Raw genomic sequence first — 27,486 nt, 5'->3', positions numbered from 1 at the left:
GCCTCTGTGAAAATCCTTCCAGATGCATCAAGCCCAGTTCCCCAGGTAGCCCCCCACTGTCTCAGGGGGTGAGGGTTACTTGAACTCAGGCCCCCCAGCTAGCCTCACTGTCCAACCAGAGGGCCTGGTGCAGTTGCTGTCGCCCTGGAAACTTTTCTCATCTTCCTCAGCCACCTTCTTTCTCATCCCTCTCTCTTTCTGTTGATCTCACTGTCTTCTGGTCCTCCCTTCTTCTCCATCTCTTGTTTCCTTCGTCTCGAGTCTCTAACCCTCCTTCCTTTCTCCCTGCCCCCTCTCCCTTTCTCATTTGGTCTTCCTGTCCTTTCTAATGCATGCATCTGACATCCAGTTCTACTTCAGTGACCTGCCCTATCCCCAGGCCTTCCAGAATTGATCTGGAGCAGTAGTCTTTTGCGGTGGACTGTCGCTTCTGTGGCATTTCTCAACCATGGACCGGGCCTTTCATGACCTGGATGATGAGACAGTCCCAGGCCAAGAAAAACCATCTTTGGAAGCCGCCTTTTAAAAACAAGCTTAACTCTAGACCTTGCATCTTTTAATGTGCTAATGGAGAAACTGAGGTATGAAGAAAGGAAAGGAGGGCTTCGGAACACCTTTCTTGCTGCATGAACTACATTTCCACAAATAAGTAGAGGCAACAAGTCTGCATTCCTGCCTGTGGCTGGCCCAGGTCCCGGTCTGAGCTCCTCGCCTCAGCCCTGGTTGTCTCTGAATTCTCTCAGGGGTGTTCTTGTTCAGTGTCAGAACTCTGAATACTCCCAATTTCTCCGCTGCAGACCACACCTCTCCCTTGGGCTCCGGACTTCAATAAGCACGTGTCCACCTGCCTTCCCCTTACATGTCTGACACGTGTCTCAAACTCAGGGTGACTGACGCCAAACTCTTGCTGCCTTCATCATCAGCTCTTCCTCCATCTTCACGAACTCAGTATTTGGTGCCACTATCTATAGCCACTCAGGCCAGGAGCCTGGGATGCAGCCTCTGTTCCCTTCACACCCCACACGGAACCCCCACTCAGGCCAGGAGCCTGGGATGCAGCCTCTGTTCCCTTCACACCCCACAATGAATCCATCAGCAGGTCCTGCCGGCCCCGACCCTACCTGCACAGCATTCCCGGCATCTGACACTTCCCATCCCCACTGTCACCGTGCTGATCCCGGCTGTGGTTGTGCCTCCCAATGCTCTGCAACAGTCCCCTAATGGGGCCCTTCTCTCCTCCCTGACTCTTCTTTCTCTGCACCATAGCCAGAGTGATCTTTCTGGGGCAAAAGTAGAGCATCCTCTGCTTCACACGCTCCAATGACTCCCTTGCATTGACATAGAAGGCGCGTGTCTCCCCCTGTCCAACCTCATCTCCCTTCTTCCCAAGGCTCCTCTGCTCCTAGCACATTGGCCCTGAGGTCTCAGACCAAATGCCACCTCCCCAGAGAGGCCTTCTTCGACCACCCTAAAGCAGGCACCCTTCTGTCTCCTTGACCCCCGACCTCTGTCATTCTGCAGCCTGTCGCTTTGTCTGAGGTGCTTCAGAGCACCTGGCCCTGTCTGAATGTGTCTTTGTTAATAAATACGCTACGGTCTCTTGTTCTTTTTGGAATGCAAGCTCCTTCCGGGTAAGGATTTTGTCCTCCTCATTGCTGATCTCCTGGCCCTAACATGCAGTAAGGGCTCCTTCCTGACCACCTTACTGGCCACACTCACATGGCCTACAGGCCAGTGCCAGCAGCTGAGCCCTAGGAGACAGGAAGCCAGGTTCTTGGGCCAGATAGGCTGCTTCTGTGCTTTGGGGTCTCAGGCAAGTTGCTTCCCTCTCCAAGCCTGTTTCCTCAGCTTTCAAATGGTGGTAAAGATACGTGCACTGCCTATTTCATGAGTGCTTTTTGTTCATCTACTCATTCAACAAACAAGTATTGAGCTCCCAACATGTGTCCGGTCTGTGGCTAGGAGCTGGGAGTAGAGGTGCAAGCCAGCAGCCCACACACTGCCTAGTCCAGAGGTACGGTTCTCTGTGGGCTCTATGAGAACCAGTGCCCTCAAACAAGACAGGCTTGCTCCCTGCTCTCACGGAACTTTCTAGCTGGGGGGAGAGTCGATGCACACAGACACAGAGAAGTAAACAAGATCATTTCAGGCAGAGATGAATGCTGGGAGAGACGGTGGGTAGCGTGTCAGTGAGTGGAGGCTGAGATGAGGAATATATTCAGCAGTAAATGAGAAAAGTCCTTGCAAAATACAAATTCCGGCAGTTGCCATTTTCATCTTCCCGCTTTGGCAGAGGGAGGCAGTCCGAGGCCGGGAGATGTAGATAATAGAGGTTCAGTTGGCTGAAACCCCATCTCTGCCTCCCACACAGGGTCCTCCCTGTACCACACATGTATGTGCATGTGGGCGGAGGGGGTGTCACTGCTGAGTGAGCTTAAAGTCCCTTGGAAAAATGCCAAGTACTTATGTAAGCCCACTAAAAGGAGGGGTAACCACTTCCCAGGTGGCCTGAGGGCAGCTGTCCCCACCACCAGGCAAATTGGGCCCTGGGCTCTGGTGACAGGCCTTTCTCTGCACTGATCTCTCAGTGACATTTAGAGTTGTGGACAGACCAAGTTGTTTTCTTCCTTTCCCTCCCCTGCTTACCTACTGCATCCCAGAGCAGCCCCTGGTTGCTAGGCAACCTGGACCAGGCCTGGGTGCAGGATTTCAGAATTCAGGGGAGGCTAGGGAGATGGTTAACTCTTGCAGGGGCAGCTCTTTGAACGGAAGTGCAATTAGGATAGGGAAATAGGTTTTTTGTTGTTTGTTTTTCTTTTTTGAGGTAGGATCTCACTCTGTTGCCCAGGCTGGAGTGCAGTGGCACAACCACAGCTCACTGTGGCCTCATCTCCCGGGCTCAGGTGATCCTCCTATCTCAGCCTTTCGAGTAGCTGGGACTACAGGTATGCACCACCGCCCCTGGCTAAACGTTTGTATGTTTAGTAGAGACGGGGGTCTCACTGTGTTGCCCAGGCTGTTCTTGAACTCCTGGGCTCAAGTGATCCCCCCACCTCAGCCTCCCAAAGTGCTGGGATTATAGGTATGAGCCACCGTGCCTGGTCAGGAAAGGGGTTTTATTCCATAAGGGGTCACTGACCTTAGCCTGATGGGCACAAGTACAGAGCAGACTCTTCAAACAAACAGTATTAAAGAAAATCCCAGTGCTGTAAGCAAAGAAGAAAAGAAAACTTGGACAAAAAGAGGAATTTCTACATCTAAAAAGAAGGGCATTAATGAAGCACCTACTGTAGGCCAGCCCCTGTAGCTGGGCTGCTTTAGCTAATCCTTCCAGCAGCCTTATGAAGTATAGGCATTATCTCCATTTCACAGGTGAGGAGATTCACACATTAATCTAATAATACAACTATTAATACAAAGGGTGGAGCTAGAATCAGACCCAGTGCTGCCTGACTCCGAGGCCTCTCAGCAGGAACACAAAGCTCCGGGGCCTTACAGAGAAGCAAACTCCATCTGCCCCTCTTTCCTTCCCTGGGCCAGGGCAGAGCATTCTGACCAGTTTGCTGCAGATCCTGAGACTTACACTGTGTGAGGGCCTCCAATCATGCACACACACAGCACCCTCCACAGGGGAAGCTGGTGTGAGACAGGGCGCCTGGGGTTTGAATCCCAGCTCTTCTTTCCCTGGCTGTGTGACCTTGGCGATCGTGCTTAACCTCTCTGAGCCTCAGAGTCCTCCTTGATAACGGGAGATAATGCTCACCTCAGAGGTTTATCATGTGAGTTCAGGTGCTGTGTGTACAGCATCTACCACAGAGGTTCATACACTATAGCTGCTGTTACTGTACCCATTTCATGGATGAGAAAACCAAAGCCCACACAACTCAGGCCAGACGGTATGTTCCAGAGCACTGAAAAGTTTCAAGACACATGCATCTTAATCTTGTCCGTTTCTCGGATCAAACTTGTCCTCTCTGTGGGTCTCAGTCTCTTCATTGCTACAATGAGGGACTGATCTGGATGATCTCTAAGGGCACTTTAGCTCTGGAGTTTCCACAAGACTGTGAACGCCAGAAGAGCAGGGACTGGGTCTGCTTTATTCTGTGCCCCTGGCCCCTGGCACAGCACCGGCACTGGGCCGGTACCCAGTGGACGCTCACTCAATACTGGGGCAAGTAAATCAATGGCCTGGGGCTCAGCACGTGTCAGCAGCAGACTCTGGATTAGAACCCAGATCACCTGGCTCTCAGCCCTGCTCCTGGGGGCAGGGGCTTGGCGAGGTGGGGATAGGGATGACAGAGGCTGGCCTGGTCCTCACTGGCTGGGTCAGCTGGGGAGGCGGGTGCTGATGCCCTGGTACTGATGCGGAAGCCTCCTCCCACGCTAGTGCCCTGAGCAGGGCTCTGGACTCAGGAGCCCTGATCAAGGCTTCAGGAGCAACTGGCTGCTTCTGCTCTGCAGGGGCAACGTGGGAAGAAAGTATAGCCCAGGCCATGTACTTTCTGGTCCAACTCCCAGCCTCTGCCGGCACCTTCCACCACCGCCCAGCAGTGCCACTACCTGGGGTTCCAGCCTCTGCTCCTCAACCTTTGCTCCACTCTCCCTCATCTCCTGGGGTCCTGGGCTGGGAGAGTGAAGAGCATTGAATAGAGAAGTTTCCCTGGGTACAGAGAGCCCAGGCCAGCCCTGGCAAGTGCAGTCAGTCCACAGGAGCCCAGGGTGGAGGCTTGGGCTGGGCCAGCCGGGCATCCCCACCCCTGTGGCAAAGACGGGCGGGAAGAGGCTATGGGAAACTCGGTCCCTGGCAGCCAACTTCTCCAGTCCCCTCTCCCCAGCCCTCCCACCAGACCCTGATCCCTTCCCCTCTCCTGAACATGGCCTTGGAGGTGTCACAGAAAAGACACTTTGCTTTAGGCCTGAGAAGGACCACACCAGAGAGCTCCAACTCAGTCTCCTTGAGCTCACATGGGGAACAAGAGAAGGTTCTTTTCCTGTCAACCACGTCCTGGTGGCAGTGGGTAGTGCAGGCCAAGAAGCAGGCTGAAAACTGAGGCAGGTCCTCCCGGTGTAGGGGTCCAAGGCCCCAACCCACACAGCTGGTTCCAGGGAGACTTCACAGTCCTAACTCTGGGTCTTGGTGTGTGCTGAGCTGGAGTGGTGGGTGCGGGGAGCTCAGGAGACCGGAAGTCTGAGCCCTGGGACCCACCACGGGATGGAGGATGTATCTCCCGCCCTAGGGAATGAGTGGCGGAGAGGTGGTGGTTCCCTGACCTCAGGAGGAAACAGAGGAACTCCAAGACGCACTCACAGCTGTGAACAAATAGACCTGGGAAGGAAAGCGATTCATGCAACCCCACGAGGCCAGGCAGGAAGTGAGCCACACGCTGTAAGGGGCCACTTCTTTATTCGGTGCTCTTCACCCTCCCAGCCCAGGACCCCAGGACCCACCCTGGCTATGCTGGTAAGGATGGTACTCACCAAAGGCCACTGCCCAGTGCCTCCGAATGTGCCTGCTGTTTAGACCAGGATTGCCATGCACATACCCGTACCCTACCAGCAGCAGAACATGCCCCGGATGCCAGGGCTACGCCCCATGTGCAGGGCACTTGATCCACTTGTCCACATGGCTCCTTGAACGGTCTCAATAACACGTGAGTCCCCCTTCCCTTCCCACCTATTTGCTTTTGTGGCCCTGGTGGCACCTATCTTAGTGGTTGGCATACAGTCACCCTTAATAAATATTTGTCCAACTGGAAGACAGCTGAGCCGTTTTGTTAACACATGACAGAAACAAGGAAACATGTTATCAACAGTAACAGTTGTCAAGGGAAGCTTCAAAATTCAGTATAAGCTCAAGTGAACAAGTGTGTATTGAGCATGTACTATCTGCAGGGCTCTGGGCTCCCAGAGAGTTCAGGAAGTACACCCACGGGTGGGAGAGACCAGGGCAAGATGAGCACAGACACTCCGAGAAGCTCTGGAGCATCAGGGAAAAGCTCAGGATTGCCTCCTTCGACGCACTTGGAAGCATTTCATTTTCTAAAACATCTCTGGGTCAAACAGGAGGTGAATGTTAAGGAAAGGCCCAGGTTAAAAGACATTTCCACACAGAAAAGGCTACTCACACACCACTGTGCCATTGACGATGTGGAACTGGTAGCCGTTCAACACAGGCTGGCAGCTCGACTCCTTCAGCTTCTCGTAGCAACAGTCATGTGCCTGGCAGCATCTGGGGCGAGACAAGAGGGAAATGAGGGGCTGTGCCTGGAAGTGGGCCCCTTGGGAATCTGCTGGAGGACCTTATCTGGGGACTAGAAAGGGCTCACCTGCCTCCTCCTCTAGGCAGGAAGGCATTGAAGGTGGGGAGGTGAATTATCAATAATAATAATAATAATAATAATAATAGGCCAGGTGTGGTGGCTCATGCCTGTAATCCCAGCACTTTGTGAGGATGAGGCAGGAGGATCGCTTCAGTCCAGGAGTTTGAGACCAGCCTGGGCAACACAGGGATACCTCCTATGTTTTTTAAGTTTAAAAAAAAAAAAAAAAAAAAAGCCAGGCATAGTGGCACCAGCCTATGGTCCCAGCTACTCAGGAGGCTGAGGTGGGTGGATTGCTTGAGCTCGGGTGACAGAGGCTGCAGTGAGCTGTGATTGAGCCTTTCCACCCCAGCCTGGACAACAGAGCAAGACCCCGTCTTCCAAAAAATAAATAAAATAAAATAAATAATAATAACCAGTAGCATTTCCTGAGCCCTCTCTAGTATCTGTTGCTATCTCATTAGCTACTCATAGAAACCTATGAAGTATAATCATTGTCTCCCTTTTGTAGGGGAGGGACTGAGATTCAGAGAGGCCCGTTTCCCAAACTTAGGCAGCTGGAAAATGACAGACCCAGGACACAAATCTGGGTCCATTCACGCATTTAACACTTTTTACTGAGCACCTACTGTGAGCCAGGCACTGTGATGGTCTCTGAGGAGACAATTGTCTGCAAAAGCAGAGGTAGTCCTACTCATGGCACCCAGAGTTGGCTGGGGGCTGGATGGGAGAGCACTGCAGGAGAAATAACATCTGGAGAATGGGCTCAGTCCAAGTCCTCAGCCACTGCTCAAGGCACAGGAAGGCAGAAACTTAAGCTTGGATTCTAAGGCCTGAAAGGCCAAGAAAAATGTTTCAGTCTCCCTCTCTCGCCATTCCCATCTGCAAGTGAGGGCTCTGCTGTTGATCAGCTTTGGCTAATGATGTTCAATTTCTAATCAGCCTTTGGACTTTGACAGCAGAGCTACAGACCATCAAGGAGAGGGGACAAACTTTGAAACAGGCAAATTCTTGTTCAATTCTAACCCTGCCACTTAGAAGCTGCATTGCCTTCGGGAAGTGGTTTAGCAACTCACTGTCCTCACCTGTCAAATGGGCTGGTATCACTGTCTCGTGCATTTCCTGAAAGAATTAAATTAGGTTCGTGTGCCAATCGCCAGTCCCAGTGCTTGGCATATAATGGGCATTTTGTAAGTGTCAGTTGACCTTCCAGGGCTCTGAGGTCCTCCCATGGTTCCATGAGCCCAACCCACAAGGCTTGAGCTCCAGGAGTGATATTTAAGGCCCCACTGTGGGGACATGTTTCTCCACACTAGGTTAAATGTGGCAAGGAACATTTTGCTTTCTTATTTCTTCAAATGAAATGACACGCAAACTGTCCCGTTTCTTACCTCCCCACACACACACTCACCACATGACACCCACTTCTACTTTTTCTAGGAACTCACACTCCCCTACCCCCATCCTTCGGAGCAGGCCTGGGAAGCAGGTTTGTGCCATGCAACCTCACCCAGACGGACAACTTCTCCAAACTGGGCCACTTGGATTCCCTCTCCTAGAATATGGAAGTAGGACTAGTGAGTCAGTTGTGCTGTGCCTATAGTCCTAAAAGCTGGAGAGCTGGAAGCAGAGCACTTTTACTATGAGATGAAACAGCTTCTAGAGCTCTGGGCAGGACCGATGCATAATTGCAGAGGCCAAAGCAATATGAAAACGTGGGGCCCTTTATTCAGAATTTCAAGATGGCGGCAGCAGAGCAGTAGACCACATTTAGGCCTTTATGAGTGCTGGGCCCTGTGAAACTTCACAGATCACACACTCAGGAAGCTGGCCCCGACGCTGGGTTTCTCAAGACCCATCCTCCGAATCCCGTTCAGTTCTTCCTTCCATTAGCCTGAACTGTTTTCTGTTACTTGCCATGCAAGAATTCTAACACCCTCTCTCTGGCTTCGAGCTTGAACTTTAATGCAAAACAAATGATAGGTGGCCTCAGAGTCTCTGCACCCACCTGTCAGTGTCATCCACGGGGACCCCTTTGCCCCCAAGCCCACAGTAGCAGCCATATCCGTAATATGAGAAGAAGGCACTCCGCCCCGTGATGTGTTTGACCATCCTCTGAAACTGCCAGAAGCTGCTGTGGGTGGGGGCTGCCACTGCCGATGAGGAAACAAGGAAGAAGGAAGTTGCAATGAGCACGATGCTGCCTTGATGTCCCCTCCCCTTACTAGAATGCTGAAAATTCGAAATATCACCAGATCCCCAAAGCGAAGTGCAAGGGTCATGGCTGGAATCATTAGCCCTTTTCCTGGGGAAGAAAATAAGTTCAGATTTGCTCCTCTAACACAGCTAGTTTTTTGCTAACCCGGATGAATACCCAGTTCCCATGAGGTTCGGAACAAGGCTCTCCCATCAACCATAGTCTTCCCCCTCAAAGCTGGAATCCACTTTCCTAGGCAGAACACCCTCGGGTCTGATGCAACATGAATGGGAAAAGTTCAAAGCCAGAAATGCCAGTCCCTCCAGATGTCATCAGGCCTTCACTATCTTACAGGAGAAACAAAATACTTAAGAGGCAGGAAAGGTATCCTCAAATATTATTTTTTTTAAAAGGCAAGTACACATGAACTCATCTGTTTTTGCTTCTACAAGATGCTTATGAGAGTGGGCACAAATGCATACACAAAGTGGTTTGCTGAAACATTATCTGTGATATAAAAAAGTTGGAAACCACCCACATGTCCGCTGACAGGGGGATAATAACAAAATTATGTGTCTCAAAAATAAACTACACTTGATAGCACTATCTCTAGGCAATTGGGATTGAAGAGAGAGAAAGAAACAGTCAACATTCATTTTATATACATCTCTGCTGTCTCATGTCTTTGCACAATAAGTATGTGTTTTCTTTCTTTCTTTCTCTTTCTTTATTTCTTTCTTTCCTTCTTTCTTTCTTTCTTTCCTTCTTTCTTTTCTTTTTCTTTCTCTCTCTTTATCTCTTTCTTTCTTTCTTTTGAGATGGAGTTTCACTGTAGTTGCCCAGGCTAGAGTATAATGGTGCGATCTCAGCTCACTGCAACCTCTGCCTCCCGGGTTCAAGCAATTCTCCTGCCTCAGCCTCCTAATTAGCTGGGATTACAGGTGCCCGCTGCCACGCCTGGCTAATTTTTTGTATTTTTAGTAGAGACGGGGTTTCACCATCTTGGCCAGCTGGCCAGGCTGGTCTCGAACTCCTGACCTCAGGTGATCTGCCCGTCTCGGCCTCCCAAAGTGCTGGGATTACAGGCATGAGCCACCGCATCTGACCCAGCATGTGTTCCATTTCTATTATGGTGTTTTACATGTGTGTGTGTAAAGGTTGTATAGAGGATGTATATCAAACTCTTAAGAGTGGTCACCTCTGGAGGTAGGGAAAACACTAGGGTCTGGGGAGGATGAGGAGGAGCTTTACCTTGTTGCTATATACTCATTTATTTTACTTTTTAATTATAAGCATGTTGTAAATTTGCAATAAAAATACAATAAAGACATGAACTTGAAGAAGAGAAACAGAATAGAGTCTGGGGGAGTTTGCTCAGGAGCCTTCGATCTCACTATTGTGTTTAGTCTAAACAGGGGTGTGAGGGGAAGAAGCCCAGGGGTGGTCACTGCTGCCCAAGCAGTCCCTGGAGCCGCACTCAGGGGTTGATCTTCAGACTGAGGGGCTGCAGAGGCGGTCATCCCTGCATACGGGTATCCTCCTGCGCTATCACCTTGAAAAGTGTAAGTTCCACTACTCACTGCGGGGAAAGGAAGTCTGTTTTTGACATCTTTGACTTAGGGACTCAAAAGTTATTGTGACTCAATTGAAAGAGACAGGAAAATGGATCTGGACAAACCTCCACTCTACCAATCCAGCAAAGGAGTCTGTGAGTCTCCAGTACACCCCAAACTGTTTCCCAGGTGGTCTTTTTTCACTTTGCAGAGGTAAGCAATAAGCAATGAATTATAGCTACCAATTATCCCATAAGTCACCATAAAAATGTCTTTCTGATAAGCATTAATCATTCTTAAATTAGCTGGATGTATGTCTGCATTTTTGTTCTGAATCCAAATGGCCTTAAATAAAGGCTACTAGCATCCAAAGGAAAAGAGACTCTTGGGGGAGAGGGGCGTAAAATAGTAGTCAAACTCCCTTTCTAGCAAATGGTTGGCAACCTCCGATTTCCTAGACACTTTATAAAATCCCAACACTGGGATCAGCCCATTTCATAGCAGAAACAGAAGCAAGAGGACGTTGGGGGGAGCCCGTTCCATTCCTGATTCTTTTTTTTTTTTTTTTGAGACGGAGTCTCGCTCTGTCGCCTAGGCTAGAGTGCAGTGGCATGATCTCAGCTCACTGCAAGCTCCGCCTCCTGGGTTCACGCCATTCTCATGCCTCAGCCTCCTGAGTAGCTGGGACCACAAGTGCCCGCCAGCACACCCGGCTAACTTGTTGTATTTTTAGTAGAGACCGGGTTTCACCATGTTAGCCAGGATGGTCTCGATCTCCTGACCTTGTGATCCGCCCACCTTGGCCTCCCAAAGTGCTGGGATTACAGGCGTAAGCCCCCGCGCCCGGCCCATTCCTGATTCTTTTCTGAGTGACTTGTGACTTCCTTCACCTGGTACCACCTGGCGAGTCCCCCCTCCCACTGACATAAACAGGAAGACAGAAGCCTGGTGCTGTCCCAGCAAGCCCTCTACTTACAGCAGGAGAAGAGGAGGAGGAGGACGGCAATGACCTTCATTTCTGAGGAGACCAGGGGTCTGAGGTTCCACGGCCACGCCTTCACCTGTGTGTGAGGGGGTCTCCCAGTTGAACCTCTGTTCGGGACAAAACGACCAAAATGAGGCAAGGGTATTTGGGTGCAAAACCCTAATTGCAGTGCCTTGGAAAGACCTCGGCAGAGGACTCAAAGAAATCGTTTTCAAATCTCATTCCCTTTGAATATGGTATCCTTTCTGGCATTTAGACCTGAACATATAAAAATAAGAAGGGTTCCATGGTTTTAAAAGTGCAAATGTTGGTTTTTTTTTTTTTTTTTTCCAAATTTCTTTCTTAGCAACATCATCCCTTTATCTCTTCTTTTTTTCTTTTGAGGAGTCCGTATTTCCTCTGCTCCCCAGCGGGAAAGACACCTATGTTGTTCACAATAGAAATCCCACACAGGAATGCCTAGCTCGGTTTGCATCTAGTCCCACAGCACCTTCCTTCCTTGATACCCGGGCATCTTACTCATCAACTTTACCTCTCTGCATCTTGGTTTCTTCTCCTGTAGAGTGAGACTAGAAATTCCTGTCAATAATTTCAAGCCTTTATTTTAAGGGCTTCACAGGTATTATACGGTTTAACCCTTACAACTCCTTCTGAGGTTCTATTATCGTTTTGAAGATGGGTAAACTGAGACCCAGAGAGGTTGAACAAATTCCTCACGATCACATAGCCATCTCCTTCACAGACCCATTGTGGGACCTGTGGGAATAATGAAAGTAAAACCGTTTTGTACTATAAAATGCAGTCACAGGTAGACACAGAATTCATATTCCGATTAGTATGGGTAATGATACCCATATGAGGACAGTGGAGGAGAATGTGGGTTGCAGCCCTGCCATGGAACTGCCAGGGATCAGTCTTTATAGCCCATCATAAATCAGGCTACACCTGGTAATGTCAGGACTTGGAGTGTGAAACAATAGAGAATTTGGCAGGTGCAGAGCTTGGGCTAGATTTACACCTGGTGGCAAAGCTTCCCAGGAAAACTTCAAAATGACCATCCTGCTGCAGATCCCTGGGAGAGTTAATCAGGGTGTCTTTGCTATCTTCCCCCTTTGGCAACGTTCTGGTGGATGCTGCGAGGCCCGGCCCTGACCAGGCCTGGTCCCAGCCAACCTTCACTTCAACTGCTGTGCGGGATGTTTTTTAATTAGGTTCTGTCTCTACAGGCTTGCTTCCTTTTTCTCTTTTGAGTCTAAAAAAATAATCATGTGCAGGTTTAGCCCACGAAAAACGGGCTCGTTCTTTTGAATGAGCAGGTGATGACACTTTAGAGAGACCCAGAAAGGGACCTGGGTGCATTACTGGTCATGAAATCCAATAGACTCTTACTAAGCACCAACTATGAGCTCTTCTAATGAGAACATTCTGACCCAAGGAAGGCTGCCAAGCTGGCTGGAGAGACCAAATAGGTAAACAGAGACCAAATATAGCCCCAAAGCCCCATGTGGGCAGCAATTCTGCTTGGTTCTCCATTAGTTCCCGAATCTTCACACAGTCCTGGCAGGCCCCCTCTTTAGGGCTAGGGTACCAGCAGCTGCTGACGCTCTCCCTCACTGGGAACCACCCTTTGCTGCAGGTACCGCGTGGCCCACGGTTACGGCCCCTCCCAGGGAAGACAGAAGAAGGAGTCTCTAGCCAATCCCTGGTTGGGGTGATGGTTTAAAGGGCCATCCCTTGCCTTTTTCAGGATAGCTCTGAAAGGCAGTCCCAGCCCCAGAGCTCCCTGTGGCCTCAGCAACTGCCTATGTGTATCAACTTCTCCCTCTATGTCAGTTTCTGTGTGTGTGTGTTAGCTTGTCCCTCTGTGTCAGCTTCTCCCTTTATGTCAGTTTCTGTGTGTGTGTGTGCTAGCTTGTCCCTCTGAGTCAGCTTCTCCCTTTATGTTGGCCTCTGTGGGTGTGTGTCAGCTTCTCCCTCTGTGTCAACTTCTCCCTCTGTGTCAGCTTCTCCCTTTTGTGTGTCAGCTTCTCCCTCTATGTCAGTTTCTCTCTGTGTGTGTGTGTTAGCTTGTCCCTCTGTGTCAGCTTCTCCCTCTGTGTTGGCTTCTCTGTGTCAGCTTCTCCCTCTATGTCAGTTTGTGCATGTGTGTGTGTTAGCTTGTCCCTCTGTATCAGCTTCTCCCTCTATGTTGGTTTTCTGTGTGTGTGTGTTAGCTTATCCCTCTGTGTCAACTTTTCCCTTGTGTGTCAGCTTCTCCCTCTATGTCAGCTTCTCTCTGTGTGTCAGCTTCTCCCTTCCTTGTATGTCACCTTCTCCCTCTGTGTCAGCTTCTCCCTTGTGTGTCAGCTTCTCTCTGTGTGTTCAGCTTCTCCCTCTTGTCAGCTTCTCCCTTGTGCATAGGCTTCTCCCTCTGTGCCAGTTTCTCTGTTGTGTGTCAGCTTCTCCCTCTGTTCCAGCTTCTCCCTTTTGTGTTAGCTTCTCCCTCTGTGTCAGTTTATCCCTTGCATGTCAGCTTCTCCCTCTCCCCATTCTTCCCTTGCTCACTTCCTGACAGCTGTATCTCCTGGAACCTCCCAGCAACATACTTTTTTGTGTCAGTCTGTTTCTAGGGACCTCAGTCTGCATCCATGTGGAGTGAGGAGCACTGCTCCAGTGGTTGTATAAATAAATGCCTCTGAGCTCAGAGGAAGGAGCAGTAAACTTTCTTGAGAAGGTCACAGAAATCTTCCCAGGAGACGTGGTATTTGAGAAGGCCTAAATTCCCCTTAAGTTTATGCTCTGCTCCTGTTTACTCCTCACTACAACCCTACCAGGCGGGTTCTATCACATTCACATTTGACAGAGGAGGAGACCAAGTCTCAGAGAGCGAAGTAACCTGAAAAAATCTACACAGCTATGAGGTGGGCCAGGACTTAAACTCTGGTCCCTTTCTCCAAATCCAGTGCTCTTCCTCCTTGCCAGTCTCTCTGCCTAGACCTCTCGTTCGTGTGGCATTTTGAAGGTTTGAGGGCATTTTCATGCACTGACCTTCACAGCTATGACTCAGGCATGGTTCTCTCCATTTGATAAGTCATTTGGGGCTGCCTAGAACTGTGCTTAAGCTAAAGCAAGAGCACAGGACCAGAGGGCCAGAGGTTTGATGAGAGGTAAGAATGTAGAAAGCATGGCATTGCCTCCCACGCCAGCCCCTAGGGCAGCAGCCAGTAAGTTGCAGGGTCTTTAGGAGCCACCATCTGGGTCATTTGCTGGACCCATCAATTCAGCTTTTATCAACAGTGATGAAACACTGGTTGGCTTTCCTCCCCATAGAGAAAACAAGGTGGATGGAGCCTGCAAGCTCATTAAGGACAGAGGTCATGTCTGTTTTGTTCACCTCTTTATCCCTAGTGCCTTCTTAGCACAGTGCCTGGCACGAACTAATACTACTGACGATGATGGGTAACGTATATATCACACTTACGTTATGTCTTGCAGGGGTTCAGAGCATATATTTACTCACTAAATCTTCATATCTCCCAGCTAGATAAGTGCCATTATTACCCTCGTTTTGCAGATAAGGAAACTAGGCATGGAGAGACGGGCAGTAAATAAATATTTGAGGCATGAATGAATGAGAGAATGAGTGATAAGAATCTTATCATACTTCAAGTTACAGAAATAAAAACAATAACTGCAACCCCTCGAATACCAACAGGAGGCTAAGCACAGGATGTGAATCAGGATTCTCCTTGAATCCTTTTGAATCCTCCCAATGAGACATATACAATTAATTCCAGTTTACCAATACGGGTAACTGAAGCTGGCACAGGTCAGGTCATTTGCCCTGCAAACTGACGGGTCGTGGACTTAACCCCAGGTGTGTCTGACTCCAAAGCTGGCACTCCTAATCCTTGAAAGCTCTCCTGCTTCCATGTCTATCCAAAACACCACCGAGAAGACAAAACCCCAAACAACCCAAGCAGTGAAGCAAGTATCACAACACTCTTAGACTCTTATTTTAGATGCAATTCCAACAGGCTGCTCAGCTTCATTTATCAGGCCCAGCAGCCAGACAGGAATGGAGTTAGAGCAGCTTCTCTTAATAGGAAGGTAAGAGAGGGGTGATTAAAGCGATAATCAACGAAGCCTAGGAGCCTGGGCCACTGTGTGTTGGGGCAGCTGACTCCATCCACATCAAACTAGTGCACCTGGAGCACAATTATTGACTGCGAGTTGCCAAGGAAAGGTAGCATTGTGCAAGAGACTGCAAGGGTGGAGAGCAACGAACTCAGGAGCCTATGTCAAAGAAAGGGGTTGGAGCTGTTCCGCCACTTCCTGACAGATTTAAACTACCTGAGCCTCAGCTTCCTCCACCAGAGAGGTACAGACAATGATTCTGGCCCCCGACAGAATGCCGGCAAGATTCCACAGGCTCTTGAAGGTGAAAACACTTGGTCAACAGTAGCCAAGGTGAGTTACAGTGTTTGATATGTTCTGCTTAACAAGACTGGAAAGTAGGCTATACATTTTTGGATATTTTCCAACAAAACGGGGAAAATAATAAAAAACTGTGGTACAGTCATGCACCATATAATGACGTTTTGGTCCAATGACAGGCCACACATACAACGGTGGTCCCATAAGATTATAAGGTAGCTGCCCTATATGGGCATACACTTTTTTATATTTTATGCCATATTTTAAATTGTACCTTTTCTGTGTTTAGATCTGTTTGGATACACAAATACGTACTATTGTGTTATAATTGCCCTTGTGTTACAGTATTTAGAACAGTAACATGCTGTACAGGTTTGTGGCCCAGAAGCAACAGGCTATACCATATAACCTAGCTGTGTGGTAGGCTAGACCATCTAGGTTTGGGTAAGCACATTCCAAGATGTTTGCACAATGACAAAATTGCCTAGCAATGAAGTTCTCAGCATGTATCCCCATTGTTAAGTGATCCATGACTGTACTTCAAGGGTTAAGTTTCATCATCCAGAAACTTCCTTCTTGCAGATCCCCTCGGGAAGCTGATCACAGGAGCCATGACTAACTGCCAGCCTCTTGGCCTTGCTACTAGAATATCCACCTGGTTCACCTTCTGCTTAAAGGTTACCCATGATCTCAATCCACATGTCTAATGAGACCAAGGACAGGCGGAGCAGGACACTGGCTATCGACTCTGAAATCTAGAAGTCACTAATTCTAAATGGGGCCAACCACTCTGTGAGGACAAGCTGCTAAGAAACTGGGGCTCTCACCTTCAGCCAGCCCCTGGGGAGGTCATTTGAACTCCAAGCCAAATATGGCTGGGGAGGATACCAATAAGCAGCTTGCTGGATCACTCAGTGGAAACGCTAGCCTTGGAATCAGCACCACCATCATCATGGCTGAGTACCTATCACAAAGTAAGCACTGTGTGGGCAAAGCAGGGGATTCTGAGACAGGCAAGTTCCTGCCTTCAAGGAGCTCATCACCTACTGAAGGAGATGTACATTGTAAGTGAAGATGATGTCATGAGACTTAGCCCTCACTAAGCCCTTGGCACGTGTGTTTTCTCATTTTAGCCGCACAACAATCCTGTGCTTATCATCTCCATTCTGGAGATGTGGAAACTGGCTTCCAGCGAAGGTGAATCATTTACCTAACGTCTTCAGCTGACAAGTGGTGGAGCCAGGATTCAGACTCAAGTTTTGGCATCAGAGGCCATGCCTGCGGTCCCTACGACCAGTGCAACGGACAGTACAGATAAGGACCATGGGGGAACATGCAGGTGAGGAGCTCGAACATGGGACTCTGGGGTCCAGGGTGGGCTTTGGAAACAGCTAGATGTGGGTTATAAAATTGCTCTGCTGCTCATTCACCAGGGGGAACCCTGAGGCTCCACTGTTTTCTAAACCAAAGGAGGGCTATGATGCCTCCATGAAGGAGCACTGTGAAGATGAAAGGAGCCAACTCAGGGAGGGTGCACAGCGCCATCCTGGGCATGTTCCACTGGACCAAAGGGGACCAGAGAGAGCACATGAGCTTTTGTGGGGAGGCTGTGGTCAGGAAAGGGCTTCACAGAAGAGATGGCTTTTAAGATGGGCCTTGGAGGATCAGTCAGTTTGGCTTAACTTCAAGGAAGGGAGCAGGGTGGGGTAGAGATGAGCAAAGACACTGGAGATGAAAAAGCTGGGGCCCATCTGGGGAGCAAGCTGGCTGTAGCCCAGGGAGAGAGCTGGAGAGTAGATCGGGACATGGCTGGAAAGGAAGGTGAGTCTACATTTCAGCTGGCAGGGCAATGACCTCTGCCCATGTTTACTGAGATCCCCTCTGGGTATGTGCCAGACACCAGGCATTATGGGGTCCATCCTTTGAAGATATCCTCTTTATAGAAGGTTGGGGACAAAGGCAGCAGAGGCACAGCAATGGACTGGCGCCTTCCTTTCCTCCTCTCCTGCCTCCCCCTGGGGCTGCGCATTACACAACACTGCAGAGCAAAAGGCATGTACTGCTGACATTAACTGCAAGTACTGCTGACATTAACTGCACGTACTGCTGACATTAAACAGACCGCCATTTCACTGTGCACTGGCAAAGGCATGCACGCGCACACACGCACACACACCCGAGGTGAGAAGCCAATTTGATTCTCCAAAGGATTGCATAATTCTTAGGTGATTTTAAAATAGCTGATGAAGAATCCACTTTAATCTTTTTTGGGTGGGCGCTGAAGGGCTGAAGAGCATTGCTAAGACACTTTTGACAGAATCATTAACAAGAAATAAGCCGCCAGCACTCAGTTGCAAAACCAGCAGCTCCTAAAACCACCATCTTTTACACATTCCGAGGGCCACAGAAGCTTCCTGGATTACCAGAGTGTGTGAGGGGGCAACCCAAACGAGAGGCCCGGCCCAGCCCAGGCCCTCCCCAGCAACTCCCATGGGTCACGGCCTTCCCTTCTGAGATGAGCAGAAACACCACCACTGAAATGATCTTCTTTCATGGCCCCCAAAGAACTGCCTTGTCTGTGCTAATCACTCGGTACCTAATTGTGTCCAGCCTATGCCTGCTATTCTACCCTGGGCTCAAATTGTATTGAAAATAATCTGATTTGTAACTGTTCATCAGCGTGAAAAGCATTCTCTCAACCAGATTGTGAACGTCTTGAAAGACGGTTAGAATTGCGCTCCTGTCGCAATCCTGTGTCCACATGTCCAGGACAGACCAGATAGCAAATATTTTGCCACACGCTAGATAATGAATCTATCGTTCTTTTTTTCTTTGTTTTTGGAGAGATAGGGCCTCACCATGTTGCCCATGGCTGGTCTCAAACTCCTGGCTTCAAGTGATCCTCTCACCTCGGTCTGTCAAAGTGTTGGGATTACAGACGTGAGCCACCATGCTTGGCCTGAATCTATGGTTCGTGCACGTCTACTAACATTATCTTCTAATGATACTGTCAGTAAATTATTCATCTGTGTATCCCATGAGTCTAGAACAGAGTTTGGCAGACAGTAGTCCAGTTAAGACTTCTTTCGAAGAAATCTTAATTCCACCTTGGAAGAAAGACTTCATCCATGAGGTTGGGACCTGAAGGGTGAATGGGAATTAGGCAGATGAGGAGGGTCGGGAGGAATCTTCTAGGGTCAGAGGGAGTGTGAGGGTGTGTATATGTGTGACTGTGTGGTCAGAAATGGGCTTCCAAGCACCCACGGAGGAGCAATTCACCTTGGAGAGAATCAGAAGACATTAGAACTGGAGGAAGGGAGAAAAACAAGGAAGCGTAGGCAGGCAAGTTTGCAGGCCTGATGGCAGAAGGCTGAGGAAGTTTCCATCTGATGGCTTCTATTTTTTCCTCTTAAGAGGGCAGTAAAGGTATCTTCTTAGAGGGAGGAGGGAGGGAGGGAGGTGGGAGAGGGAAAGGTAGGAGGTTTCGGGAGCAAAACGACGTTTTGAAATAGCTATTGAGAAGAAAGCAGAGGCTGGGTGAGGTGGCTCATGTCTGTAATCCCAGCACTTTGAGAGGCTGAGGCGGGAGGATCACTTGAGCCCAAGACTTCGAGACCAACCTCAGCAGCATGGCAGAACCCTATTCTACAAAAAATAATAAAAATTAGCCAGGCATGGTGATGCACACCTGTAGTCCCAGCTACAAGGCAGGCTGAGCTGGGGAGGTCCAGGCTGCAGTGAGCTGTGATTGCACCACCGCACTCCAGCCTGGGTGAAGGGGCAAGACCCTGTCTCCCCTTCAAAAAAAAAAAAAAAAAAGGAAGAAAGAAGAAAGGAGGGAGAGAGAACCCAATGGTCGGTCGGGGATGGAAGTGCAGGGCTGATGGTCTAATTGAGGTTAGAGACCTCGTGTTTGTTACACCAAGGTGTGTGGCTGGCAAAGACTTCTTCAGTACCGGTGTGTAGGCGGACTGAATTGGTTTGGGGTTTCATCAGATGGAAGGAGAGCAGGACTCGGGCAGGGAGGATCCTTTTGAGAATGCTGAGGGATGGGCCAGGACAGGGAAGAAGCAGGTTGATAGCGAGGGGGAAAGCAGAGACAGCAATGGACAGGTAGCCCAAAGATGGTGAAAAACAGATACAGCAGAAGTGACTCAAGCGGCTGGAAGTGGAAGAGATTGTGGCTGGGGACATCAAAGGAGGTGCAGATGCTGTTGATAAGGTTCCCAGTGTGGCCCGGAGTGGCAGGCTGATGTGAAAATGAGGAGGTCAGGGATCTGGCGCTGAAAGGGCTGTACTGAGGATGGGGACCCTGCTCCCCGCAACTCAGATACCCTAGAAGCATCCACTCAGAGTCTAGGGTTCCGAGAATCCATCAGTCCCACAGCCTCATTTTAAAACCAGGGACACTGAGAAGCGGCTCAGGACCTGACCCAAGGTGAGAAACGGGGTTTGAGACTAGTGTGCTGCTCCCCGCGCCTCCACGCCCCGGCTAGGGCTCTCCTTCTCCCAGACACTCTCCCCAGCGAGAAACAGAGGCAGGTGATGCTAGGAAGAGGAGAGAAGGAGCCCGCAGGTCCCTGTCGCCTCCAGGCCAGGCAATACGGCTGGCAATCCACCGACCTGGAGCTCATGGCCTCCGCGCTCCTGGCCCAGCGGCCCCCACTGACCCCACCCGACCCGACCCGACCAGACCCAACTGGACCCCACCCGACCCAGGCCGGTTCCGGTCACGGCGGAAGCACGTGGCCCCCCACCCCGCGGCGTTGCCCGGGAGACCAGGGCTGTTTACCAGCGGGACAGAGCTGGGCGCAGGCGGCGGATGGAGCGGAACGGCTAGGTGAGCGCGGCTGCCAGACCGGCGGCCTGCCCTTGGCCTCCACCGGGCCTGGAAGGGGCCGGGGGAAGCCAGTCCCCGAGCCCCCAGCACGTCACCCTTGAGGGCCTCCCCAGCCCCAGCCCCAGGGACGCGAACCCTGGGAGACAGGCGAGGGACCTGGAGAAAAGTCTGCTCCCGAGGCAAAGCAAGTCTGGCCAGAGCTCACCTTTACCAAAGGGACCTATGCAACCGCTGGGCCATGCCCTCCAGGCTGGGATGTAGCAATGGGGACACAGACCCAGGGAGAGAAAAGGACGTCCCAGTCTCCGGCAGGGCAGAGACGGGAACCAGATGGACCCTCCCCCAGTCCTGTGCTCTTTCACTGAAGTCAGTTCTCACTTTCTAAACGCTCTTTCTCGCCCCTCCCCCAGATCCCTCCTCCACCCCTTAAGCCTGTTGCCTTCTAGGGCGCTGGAACTTGGACATAATTGAGTTATCCCCACCACTTCCTTGCCCTTCTGTCTCTGGAATCATCCCTAATTCTCTTTCCAAACATTTGATCACTTGGTGGCTTGTGGTTCAGTGTGGCACTCTGCATAGGACAGTGTATTCTAATCACTAGTTTGGGGTAGAACTGGGAATGGTACCAGAGTTTTTCATTCTCAGGCCAACCACCATCTCCTGTTGGTTCTTCAGAGCATTTTTATCCTGAAAGCCTGGTGGGGGTGTGGGTTGGGGGTGGGGAGTGGCAACGGATAGGATTAACTGATACAGTTTTAAAAGACCAATTCAAATGTATGTATCTTGGTATATACCAGCAGATGGTATGTAGGTGGTTATATTTTACTGCATATACTGTAGGTTTAGATTTGGGTTGTGAGTGAAATAGGGTGGTCTGACCCTGTGGTGGGTGGTGGGCACCCTTAGAAAGCGGGAGCCCTGCTTTAGCTTCCCCCGTCCACATTTCCTTCTTTCCGGTTGATTTGCTGATGAATCTTAAGGAATGGGCACCTGCCCTTCTGGCAACTTCTTGGAAACAGTTGGCAGTGTTTGCTTCCTGACTCCTAGCAGGCCTCTGGGGCGCAGCTATTGTGTTTAAGTAAACAGGCCACTCGCCTATTCAGCTTGGCAGCTTGGTAGATGCCTACGCCTAGATCTTGTCAAATCAGTTTGTGGTTGAGCGGCTGCCAGGCCTAGAGGTGGTGAAATGAACTGAGCAGGGATAATGATGGCTGCTGCTAGGAGCCTTCCTGGACTGAGGGCGGCGGGCAGAGTTCAGGACCCGAGGTGTGAATATAAAGGCACAGTTGGCCCAGATCCCCAGACACCTGTTTCCCCAACCGTCCCATCCCTGTGTGATGGCTGCTGGGGAGAGCTGGCGTTCCCTCCGTGTAACAGATGGTCCCTGTGCTCGGGAGGAGGCAGTGGGTTATGAAAGCAGGTTGGATATAATGGTTTTACCTGAAGGAGGTGTTAGTCTCTAAATAACCATGAGTGGGCTCCTAGGAATTAGTCATAATTGAGGTTTTTCTCTGAGATAGCTCACAGTCATGTTATCTTATGACCAGGGTGTCTTGAATATGACACCCCCTGAACATGGATAATTATATAGAACCAAAAGGTATAGAAAGTGCATGCACATACTCAAGTTTTACTGTTAAAAATAATCCCACAGAGAGCCTGTGAGAACACATGACTCTCCTCATCAAAGTTGTTAAGGAAGAGGTTTCTAAGTTACCAAACTCACTGACAGCTAAACCTTCCTGAGGCATGTGTGGGTGTTGGAAGCCAAGCCTGTGATAATTCTGTAGAAGCTGTGGCAAATTAATAGCCATTCCACAAGTGGGGAGGGTGGGCCGAGAGGGGCGTGGGTTTGCCTGTGGAGCTTATCTTTGGCAGAACAGTTGGACAGTTATGACCTTCTCCTGCCATCCTGAGTGAAAGTGCAGAGCTGCTAATTGCCAGAGAAAGACTTGAGAATGAGACTAAAGGGGGAAAAACACATTCTTCACAGTTGATCAGAAAATAGATGAAATTAACAAGGAGATGGGCAGTCTTTTTTGATGCCAAAACTTTGCTAAGGAGAAGGCTCCTGAGCTACTAGCAGCCAGACTGGGTGTGAAAGACGAGGGAGAAGTGGAAAATGGGGAGTGGAGAGAGACTCAGGCTGTGAGTAGAATGCAGCCGACATAGAGGCCTTTAAAAGAGGGTAGCTTTGTCCCAGATTTTGAATTGAGCAGGACATCAGGAAGATACAGGGATACTGTGTTTTGTTTGGTCCTGGTTTGAGAGGAGAGGAAGCAGATACTCCCTAAAATTAGGCAGCAGTGGTTACATGCACGGAATGGTAAGGTTAGAATACATACCCTGAGAGGCTCAGATTACGTTGAAGATTTTGTGATGAAAGGAATGAATTTGCAGGAAGTAATCATTCTACGGGAAGTGAATTTGAGGTAAGTAAAATGTGGAATTAGAAGAGAAGTGATCAACTCAGGATTTTTTTTTCACATGTTTTTGAGGCAACTGAATAGGTGGTAGCTCATTGCAATCCACCTCCCTGTGTTTCTGTGTAGTGGACAGGGCAGGCATGAGTTTCAGGACTCACCCAGCTGGTTGACTAGGAGTAGAATCACCAAGGACACAAGGGGAAAAGTTCTAGAGCAAAACAAGGAAGGCTTTTGAATTTAGCACACAGAAAGCACTAAACAGACAACCCAAAGCAAACAACAACAACAACAACAAAAAAATCCCTTAACGTTTAATTAAGTTTCTACCATGCACTAAGCCTGGTGCTTCCCGCCTTACCTACATTATTTCATGTTATTATCCTCATGTTACAGACAAAAAGACTGATGTTCTGAGGTATTTAAGTAATACTTCTAAGATCATTTAGCTAATTTGATAGATGAGGAAAGTTTTGTGCCAGAAAGGTAGAGTGATTGCCCCTTGATCAGGTAGCTAGCCAGTGGCAGAGAAGCTGAAATTGAACCCACACCTTGTGACACCCGGTCCTCTGTCCTTTGCTCCCAAATATGCTGTTTCTTGGGGATCATGAATCACTGGAAAGTCACCAGAAGGTCTTTAGAAGGCTAGGAGAGGCCAGGTTCACTTGTGAGCAGAAAAGTCAGGAGTCACAGTGGTGGTCAGGACTCAGAGGGAGGCAGGGAGCCCAACAAGATGTCTGCAATGTTTAGGGAAAGATGGAACTGGAGATTGGGAGGAGGAGGTGCTGGTAGTAGTGTTAGTGAAGTGGCCACCAAGATGGCAATGAAAGAGGAGGTGTCATGGTTTAGCAATTCCGGGTCTGCACAGAGAAATGTTCACGCCTCCCACCATGCTTCGGTTCATTGCTTCTGGCGGATTTAACCAGCACTCACATAGACTCTTGGTGGGAGATCCAGATACAGAGGCCCCAGGGTGCCTATCAGGTAGCTGGGAAGACAGAAGTCTGAACAGCTCGGGAGGCTGAGGCACAAGAATTGCTTGAACCTGGGAGGCGGAGATTGCAATGAGCTGAGATCGCGCCACTGCATTGCAGCCTGAGTGATGGAGTGAGACTCTGTCTCAAAAAAAGAAAAAAAAAAGAAAAGAAAGAAAGAAGGAAATGTGAGCAGCTAGTAGACATACAGAATGTGATGTGCTGGGCTCAGGAAGCAGCTTGTATGGGTACAGAGGACACAGGACCGGGTGTCACAAGACCTGGGTCCTATCTCTTGCTCTGCCACCAGCTGGCTGTGTGACCATCAGGAAATCACTCTACCTTTCTGGCTCACACATCTGTAGAATTAGCATATGCCCAGAGTTGCTATAGGACAGCGACCAACAAATGATGGCCCACAGCCCAAATCTGGCCTGTCACCTATTTTGTGTGGCTCATGAACTTAGAATAGCTTTCACATTTTAAAATCATTGAAGAAGAATCAAAAGAGCGTATTTTGTGACACATGAAAATTATCTGAAATTCAAATTTCAGAGTCCAAAAATGAAGTTTTATTGAAACACAGCAGGTTTTCTGGTTTTTACCAGAAACTTCCCCCCTCCTAAAAGAGTAAGAATTAGTCCCCCACCTTAATCACGCTTAGGTGCAATACTTTTTATTTTCTTGATAGCAGTTGTTACTCTTTGAAAATGACTATTTACTTGTGGGTTTTAACCCCTGTCTCTCCTCACTATAATGATTTACATTGCAAGGACTTCGTTTCGCTGATGTCTCCCAAGTGCCTAAAATAAATGAATGCATGCCTGAATGAATAAATTGCAGCTGGTGCCCCTTTCTAGATGCCAGAAATTTGTGCTTATTCTGGGCACTCAGGGAGGGAATGGCTTGGATCTAGGAGTCCCAGGAAGTTTAACCCACGGTCTCCTGTTTTTTTCCTGCTTCCTTAGGGGTCTTGAGAAGCAATGGCCACAGAAGCCCCTGTGAATATAGCACCACCTGAGTGTAGCACTGTTGTCAGCACAGCAGTTGACAACCTCATTTGGCAGCCAAACTCACTAAATATGCACATGATAAGGCCCAAGTCCGCCAAGGGACGGACAAGACCAAGTCTGCAAAAATCCCAGGGCGCAGAGGTGTGCGCTCATCATATACCATCTCCGCCTCCAGCCATTCCCTATGAGTTGCCAAGCAGCCAAAAACCAGGAGCCTGTGCACCCAAATCTCCAAACCAGGGAGCCTCTGATGAGATCCCTGAGCTGCTGCAGCAAGTTCCCATTGGAGCTTCCTCTTCTCTCAATAAGTATCCAGTCCTTCCTTCTATCAACAGAAAGAACCCGGAGGAGGAGGCTGTGGAAAGCGTCGCCAAAAAGGCCAGCTCACTGCAACTGAGCAGTATCCAGGCTCTTTACCAAGAGGAGACCTGCAGCATGAAGACAAGTGAACAAGATTCCAGAGCTCAAGCTTTTGCCATGGAGAGGAAATTCGTCATCCGAACCAAGAAACAGGGCTCTTCCAGGGCTGGAAACCTGGAGGAACCATCGGACGAAGAACCAAGGTTGCTGCTTGCTGTCAGATCACCAACAGGCCAAAGGTTTGTACGCCATTTCCGGCCAACTGATGATTTGCAAACCATTGTTGCTGTGGCGGAACAGAAAAACAAAACCTCCTACCAACACTGCAGCATTGAAACAATGGAGGTGCCCAGGAGGCGATTTTCTGACCTCACCAAATCTCTACAAGAGTGCCGAATCCCCCACAAGTCTGTGCTGGGCATCTCACTGGAAGATGGGGAAAGCTGGCCACCCAGCTGAGGTCCTGGGTCTCCGAGCAAAGGAGCATGCTTGGGCGTCGTGGCCTCCCAGACAGCCTGTTTCGAGTGCCATGTGGACCTGGTGCAACTGGGAAGCGTGGGACTCTCGTGTCCACTGCATGTCCTCTGAAGCAGTGAAATCTGTGCCTGCGCCAAGTGCGCTGAGAAGGCTCCCTTCCAGCTGTTCCATTCTCTCCGCCACCAGCATAACTGGCAAGTTACCAAGGCTGTTCCTGAAACAGTGGTGATCACGACTTCTCCTTTCCAGAGTTTGGGGTCCTTCTAAACTAATGGTCCTTTTGGAACACCAGCTTGCCTTTACAGTGAACTCCGATTCTCTTGAAGCCAATGCTTTCCTTTCTGTATTTGATGCAGTATTAAACACTTCCCAGAGTGGATTCTAGTCTGGTAAATAACCAGGGTGTAGGAACTATCTAACTGGCATTTGTGTTTCTTGCAAGTATTTTAAAGAAACAGGCTGTTGACCCCGTCTTTGGAAGTAGCCCTTGGTCATACATGGTTAGTTTCTTAGGGATTTATTATTTGTATGAGGTGGCATCGAAGGGAAGAATGGGTTTTCTTCCCCCAAAACATCAGCTTTTCTAAAATAGTTCTAGAGCTTGAAAGTAAGTTGCTTCCGTGAGCATGGATTACCCAGTAGCTACTTTTAAATAGAGACTGACTAGGTTTACAACTTCTGGTAGCTACTTTGTGGGCTGAAATCTTCCAAAACAGAAAAAGCCAGTGCAATCTGATTTCTTTTGCTTTTGTCAGTAATGGAATCTTTTGTTTTTAAAATGTGCAAGCCTCTAAGTCTAAACGGGTTTGTACTGACAACTTCCTTGGCTTATCTGGGGTTGGAGCAGTTGTTTTATTCCCCAGTTTCAGTGTGTTGCCCACTTCAAACATGGAGTGTCCTTTGGAGCTGTGACAGAGGTGCCTGTTCTGACTTAGAACCTCTGGAGGAGGAGGGGGTTGCCTTGGTCTGGTGTTACTCTGCTGTGCCTGTACTGAAAGACCATGTGCCCCAAGCATCTGGTTGGCCGTCATGAAGTACATCAGCCTGTCTTAGCCTGAGCTGCTTTGAAGACCATGGAGTCTTGTGTTTCCAACTTTGAAGTGATGATATGGACGATTTGCCAATGTTCTCTTCTACTGCAAGTTCAGCCGGACTCCGTGACTCATCTGATCCCTTTTATGGCCAAATCATCCTTCAGAGTAGGGAACACTCAGACGTTCTGGGCATGTTGTTCCCCCAGAGCTTGGTCATCACGAAGCCCTGAGTTCTGGTGTGTGCCCCCGCCTCCTGGGTATACAGAGAGAAGGCAGGAATCAGGAGTTCCAGAAGCATATAAATATGGCTACCCCAGCAACAAGCGCATCCTGTGCTCAGATAAGGTGCATGGTTGGGAGTGTTTTTGTTGCATACTGAGGCTTAGCAGTGGAGATGGGCACCACTGCCATTTGCTCAGAAGAAAGTGGCTGGCCTTGTCCTAACTGTATCCCACACCACCCAGATCACTCTAGAATAGGTTATTTCTGAACGTTTTACAGAATTTCTTAATACCATCCTGGTTTGGTCAGCCATTCCTTTGACTGGAAAGGTCAGCTGGGGCCAGTGGTGCCTCGGGCAGGCCCACACAACTGGCCACCTCTTCCCGTTAATGACCACAGCAGAGGGAACTTGAGCCCAGAACCTAAAAGTACAGGAATTTCACTTCCCACCAGGACTCGGGCATGTAACTCTACGTCTGATCTAGGAGGCTGGGGGAAGAGCCTCCCATAAAATCACACCTACTCCGTGGTAAGAATAAAATGCCACCCACCTGGGACTTGGTAATTTCTCCAGACAGGAAAGCTTTAGAAAACTTGAGTGAAATGGAGCAAGCTTGAAGGAGTTAGAATCTTCTACGCTTAGGATTTGCTGCTGCTGGTGAGCTTAGAATT

At 49.4% G+C, this 27,486-nt stretch overlaps 2 protein-coding genes across 4 annotated transcripts in view; one reads left to right on the top strand and one right to left on the bottom strand.

The window, feature by feature from the left end:
- Nucleotides 1-20,619, bottom strand: part of PLA2G2C (phospholipase A2 group IIC) — a 23,866-nt gene extending 3,247 nt beyond the window's left edge. Inside the window, exons 1-4 of the mRNA XM_073007748.1 lie at nt 20,517-20,619; nt 11,047-11,162; nt 8,329-8,473; nt 6,126-6,229 (exon numbers count right to left, since the gene is read on the bottom strand). Of these exons, the coding sequence (XP_072863849.1) occupies nt 6,126-6,229; nt 8,329-8,473; nt 11,047-11,086 (289 nt within the window). The 5' untranslated portion in view covers nt 11,087-11,162; nt 20,517-20,619. The remainder of the gene's footprint in view (nt 1-6,125; nt 6,230-8,328; nt 8,474-11,046; nt 11,163-20,516) is intronic.
- UBXN10 (UBX domain protein 10) lies at nt 20,240-27,486 on the top strand. Of its 3 annotated transcripts, none has more exons than XM_007980218.3 (2): nt 20,240-20,311; nt 24,677-27,486. In XM_007980218.3, the coding sequence occupies exon 2, from the start codon at nt 24,692-24,694 to the stop codon at nt 25,538-25,540; it is 849 nt and encodes a 282-aa protein (XP_007978409.2). In that variant the 5' UTR covers nt 20,240-20,311; nt 24,677-24,691; the 3' UTR covers nt 25,541-27,486. The 3 variants fall into 3 exon arrangements, with proteins under 3 accessions (XP_007978409.2, XP_072863848.1, XP_007978410.2); XM_073007747.1 differs by lacking the exon at nt 20,240-20,311 and adding an exon at nt 20,325-20,677; XM_007980219.3 differs by lacking the exon at nt 20,240-20,311 and adding an exon at nt 21,038-22,743.

Source organism: Chlorocebus sabaeus, chromosome 20 (genome assembly GCF_047675955.1).
Source record: "Chlorocebus sabaeus isolate Y175 chromosome 20, mChlSab1.0.hap1, whole genome shotgun sequence".
Taxonomy (NCBI): Eukaryota; Metazoa; Chordata; class Mammalia; order Primates; family Cercopithecidae; genus Chlorocebus; species Chlorocebus sabaeus.
This window is presented reverse-complemented; position numbering and strand designations above follow the sequence as displayed.

Coding starts and splice junctions, on each gene's coding strand:
- UBXN10 (XM_007980218.3), top strand. CDS start 24,692: ATGGCCACAGAAGCCCCTGTGAATATAGCACCACCTGAGTGTAGCACT.